At 40.7% G+C, this 4,690-nt stretch overlaps 1 protein-coding gene across 1 annotated transcript; it reads left to right on the top strand.

The window, feature by feature from the left end:
• Positions 1 to 616: 616 nt before the first annotated feature.
• LOC140860613 (uncharacterized) lies at positions 617 to 3,820 on the top strand. The gene is made up of 4 exons (XM_073263616.1): positions 617 to 1,017; positions 1,120 to 2,275; positions 3,122 to 3,377; positions 3,510 to 3,820. The coding sequence occupies exons 1-4, from the start codon at positions 617 to 619 to the stop codon at positions 3,818 to 3,820; spliced, it is 2,124 nt and encodes a 707-aa protein (XP_073119717.1).
• Positions 3,821 to 4,690: the final 870 nt, after the last annotated feature.

Raw genomic sequence — 4,690 nt, 5'->3', positions numbered from 1 at the left:
ATGATATTTGAACTCTCACGATTTTTACTTCATATACTTGCTGAGTCTTTAGACTCACTATACTTGAATGGTACAGGTAATGAGGATGACATTTATGCATATGTCGATGAGTTTAATGTCGGACATGAAGAAGAGCAAGGAGTCGGACCGGCGGGCGATGCATGAGTGTGTTATGTGTTGAGTGTGATATGCTATGTCTTGAGTTATTTGCAACTTTATGATGTATTTTAAGGTTGTAAACAAGTTTTATAAATTTTAAGGTTTGGATTTGGTTTGTAAACTATTCTGAAATGTTTTAAGTAAGGTTTGATGTATGCATACATCTTTCAAAAAATTTCTTTTCCGCGTTATTTTAAGGTTATGTTAGTTTTGTAACATCTTCATCGGTTGCGGGTATTACAGTTTGGTATCAGAGCAGTTCGCTCTGGGTTTTCTTGAAACATTCATGCATACTCGCCACGACTCCAACGCTCCGTCTTCATGTCTGTAAGTTACGATGTTTATTCGATTATGTGTATGACAATGCGATGAGATATTGTATGCATGTTACATGTTAAAGTATATTTACGTATTGAATCGTGACTGAGCGGTGTGGATAATATTGGACTTTAGGACTATGGCATCACGTAGGGAAAATAACACCAACGCCAACGCCAATCCCGCTAACAACAACCATAATGATTGCGGGCCAGATAGTGAGAACAATCAAAACAACCAGTTTTTGGCGGGATTAACTGCTCTGCTTCAAGAGCAAAGCCGTGCTCAGGGAGCTCAAATCCAACAGTTGCTTCAAGCCCAAACAGCTAATGCCGGAAATAACCATCCTGCAGCTAATCAAAACCCTATCTACAAAAGGTTCTTAGAGTTGGGACCACCTGAGTTCAAAGGAGAGACTGATCCTTTGATTGCGGAACAATGGTTCCAAGCTATGGAGACTGCTTTTGAATTCATGCAGATCACGAATGCGGATAGATTGAGATGTGCTACCTATATGTTCCATGATGACGCTCGTGTTTGGTGAAATGGAGCCAAAGCAGCATTGAACCTAACCACCCTTACTTGGAATGGATTCAAGGATGTGTTCTACGGCAAATATTTCACGGTGAGCACCCGAAACAGGTTGGCTAGAGAGTTTATGGAGATCTGTCAAGGAAACATGTCAATTGCGGAGTATGTAAAGAAGTTTGAAAGGGGAAGATACTTTGTACCGATGATTTCTGGTGATCCTGCTGAAGAGTTGAAACACTTTACAGAAGGGTTGAATGCCTTCATCAGAAAGGATGTTAGACTAAGTGGAGCAAAAAATTACAAAGAAGCGGTAGATCAGGCCATGCTGTCCGAAAAAGACAGAAACGATATTATCAGAGAGTCACAGGCAAAGAGATCTAACTATCAGGGTCAAGACCAACAAGGAAATTCTAGTAGAAAGAGACCGTACCAAGCCCCTCCCCAACACCGACCGTACCAACAACAACAGCCTCGACCTCAAGGGCAGAAACAGTTGGCTCTGCCAGCACCAAAACCGGCAAATGCACCAACAGCTTGTCAAAAATGTGGAAAACTTCATTCAGGCCAATGTATGATGGGAACTGGTGTATGTTACTTGTGCAAACAACCAGGACATTTTGCGAAGGAATGTCCCCAACAAAGAGGACCGGTCAAAGGCCGAGTGTTTGCCATGACTCATGAGCAAGTGGACACAAACTCAGCCATCGTCACAGGTATGATTAATGTTTACAGTATTCCTGCTCATATCTTAATTGATATTGGAGCTACACATTCATTCATATCTGTTGAATTTGTTAATAAATCGGGTTTGGTACCGGATAAGTCAATTTCGGGGTTTAGTATATCTTTGCCTTCAGGGGAAGAATTGAGTAGTGATTTGATTATCAGAGGATGCAGTATACAGATGCAAGGTCATGAGTTGTATGCTGATCTTATTATCCTCAAAATGTCGGACTTTGACGTGATATTTGGTATGGATTGGTTGTCTTGTTACGAGGCTACCATAGACTGTAAACGGAGGACGGTTTCCTTGAAAACTAAGGATGGAGAAACGTTTCTATTCCATGCCACACCGAAAAATAATTCATCTTTTTTAATTTTAGTAGGTAAGGCATGGCAACTATTGAATGAGGGATGTGCAGGTTTCCTCGCAAGTGTCACTTGCGACCAAGAATTACCTCGACCGAAACTTGAAGACGTCGAGGTAGTGAGAGATTTCCCAAAAGTATTTCCTGATGATATTGCAGGATTACCTCCAGCTAGGGAGGTAGAATTTGGGATTGAATTAATGCCCGGAACCCAACCAGCTTCCAAAGCACCATACAGATTAGCACCGACTGAAATGAAAGAATTGAAGGAGCAACTACAAGAGCTACTCAATAAAGGCTTTATTAGACCGAGTATATCGCCTTGGGGTGCACCGGTATTGTTTGTCAAGAAGAAAGATGGGTCTATGAGACTGTGCATCGATTATAGAGAGCTGAATTGAGTAACAGTGAAGAACAAATATCCACTGCCAAGGATTGATGATTTGTTTGATCAGTTACAAGGGGCAGTAGTATTCTCCAAGATCGATTTGAGATCAGGTTATCACCAATTGAAGGTGAAAGATGAAGATATTCATAAGACGGCTTTCAGGACTCGTTATGGCCACTACGAGTTTTTAGTCATGCCATTTGGAGTTACCAATGCACTGGCAGTATTCATGGATCTTATGAACAGAGTGTTTCAGCCTTTCTTAGATCAGTTTGTCATAGTATTCATAGATGACATACTGATTTACTCTCGTAGTTCGGATGAGCATCGTCAGCATCTAACCACAGTCTTGCAGATTCTGAAAGAAAAACAATTGTTTGCTAAGTTCAGTAAGTGTGAATTTTGGCTGGAACAGATTGCATTTTTGGGTCACATAGTTTCGGCTAAGGGAATAGAGGTTGATCCAGCAAAGATAGAAGCAATTAAAAATTGGGTTACTCCAAAGAATGCTACAAAGATACGGAGTTTCTTGGGATTAGCGGGTTACTATAGGAGATTCATTCAGGATTTCTCCAAGATAACGCTGCCACTAACGTCATTAACTCGCAAAAGTGTGAAGTTTGAATGGTCTAATCAGTGTGAGAAAAGCTTTTTAGTGTTAAAGAAAAAGTTGATGACAGCACCAGTACTAGCCATACCAGAAGAAACAGGTCGATTTGTAATTTATACAGATGCTTCCAAGAGTGGATTAGGGGCTGTCTTGATGCAAGATGGAAAGGTGATAGCATATGCTTCACGACAGTTGAAGATTCATGAAAATAATTACCCTACCCATGACCTTGAATTGGCAGCAGTTGTCTTCGCACTCAAACTATGGAGACATTACCTTTATGGTGAGAAGTGTCATATTTTCACTTATCATAAGAGTTTGAAGTACTTATTCACCCAGAAGGAGTTGAACATGAGACAAAGAAGATGAATTGAATTGGTGAAAGATTATGATTGTGATATTATCTACCACCCAGGTAAAGCTAATGTAGTAGCAGATTCTTTGAGTCGTAAATCTGCAACCTTGAACAGAATGACAACTCAACAAGAGTTGATTGCAGATTTTGAACGACTCAGATTAGAAGTAGTTGAGCCGATGGAAGTTTGTGCCCTATCAGCCTTAACAATGGTTCCAAGTTTGCTCGACAAGATTCGAACAGGTCAGGCTTCAGACCAGCAATTATTAACTTGGAAACTTAAAGATGAAGCTAAAGGGGGTGCATTGTATACAGTGAAGGATGGGATCGTGCATATACTGGTGGCCAGGAATGAAGAAAGACATCGTTAAGTTTGTTAGCGAATGTTTGACATGTCAACAGGTCAAAGTTGAACATCAAAGGCCAGCAGGACTTCTGAAACCATTACACATTCCCACTTGAAAATGGGAAGATGTCACCATGGACTTTGTGATTGGACTGCCAATTACACATCGAAGAATGAATTCAATATGGATAATAGTTGACAGGTTGACGAAGTCAGCTCACTTTTTACCAGCTAGAAACAACTTCTCGATGAATCAATATGCAGAGTTGTATATTCGAGAGGTAGTTAGATTTCATGGAGTTCCAGCAAGGATAGTCTCTGAAAGGGATCCCAGGTTCACATCGAACTTTTGGAAGAGTCTACATCATGGATTGGGGACAAAGTTAGCCTTCAGTACAACTTTTCATCCACAAACAGATGGACAATCTGAGCGAGTGATTCAGATACTGGAGGATTTACTTAGGGCTTGCATGATTGACTTCGGAGGAAATTGGAAATCGAAGTTGCCTTTAGTGGAGTTCACATATAACAATAGTTATCAAGCTACTATTGGAATGGCTCCTTATGAGGCTTTGTATGGGAGAAAGTGTAGGACTCCATTGCATTGGGATGAAGTGGGAGAAAGAGCTGTATTGGGGCCAGAAATAGTGCAATAGACAATCGACATGATAGCAAAAGTCAAGGACAGAATGTTGACAGCACAGAGTCGATAGAAAAGCTATGCCAATAAGAGGCGTAGAGACTTGGAGTTTCAGGTATGTGATCATGTGTTCTTGAAAGTGTCACCTTGGAAAGGAGTTTTGAGATTTGGAAAGAAAGGAAAGCTGAGTCCGAGATATATAGGGCCTTTTGAGATCCTAGACAAGATTGGAGAAAGAGCCTATCGATTAGCATT

This window comes from Henckelia pumila, chromosome 4, assembly GCF_033568475.1.
Source record: "Henckelia pumila isolate YLH828 chromosome 4, ASM3356847v2, whole genome shotgun sequence".
In the NCBI taxonomy this organism is placed as follows: Eukaryota; Viridiplantae; Streptophyta; class Magnoliopsida; order Lamiales; family Gesneriaceae; genus Henckelia; species Henckelia pumila.
Note: the sequence above shows the minus strand (reverse complement) of the source record. Positions and strands in the feature narration are given on the sequence as shown.

Coding starts and splice junctions, on each gene's coding strand:
- LOC140860613 (XM_073263616.1), top strand. CDS start 617: ATGGCATCACGTAGGGAAAATAACACCAACGCCAACGCCAATCCCGCT. Junction 1,018..1,119: donor CATGATGACGCTCGTGTTTG/GTGAAATGGAGC, acceptor CACCCGAAACAG/GTTGGCTAGAGAGTTTATGG. Junction 3,378..3,509: donor ATGGAGACATTACCTTTATG/GTGAGAAGTGTC, acceptor TCTACCACCCAG/GTAAAGCTAATGTAGTAGCA.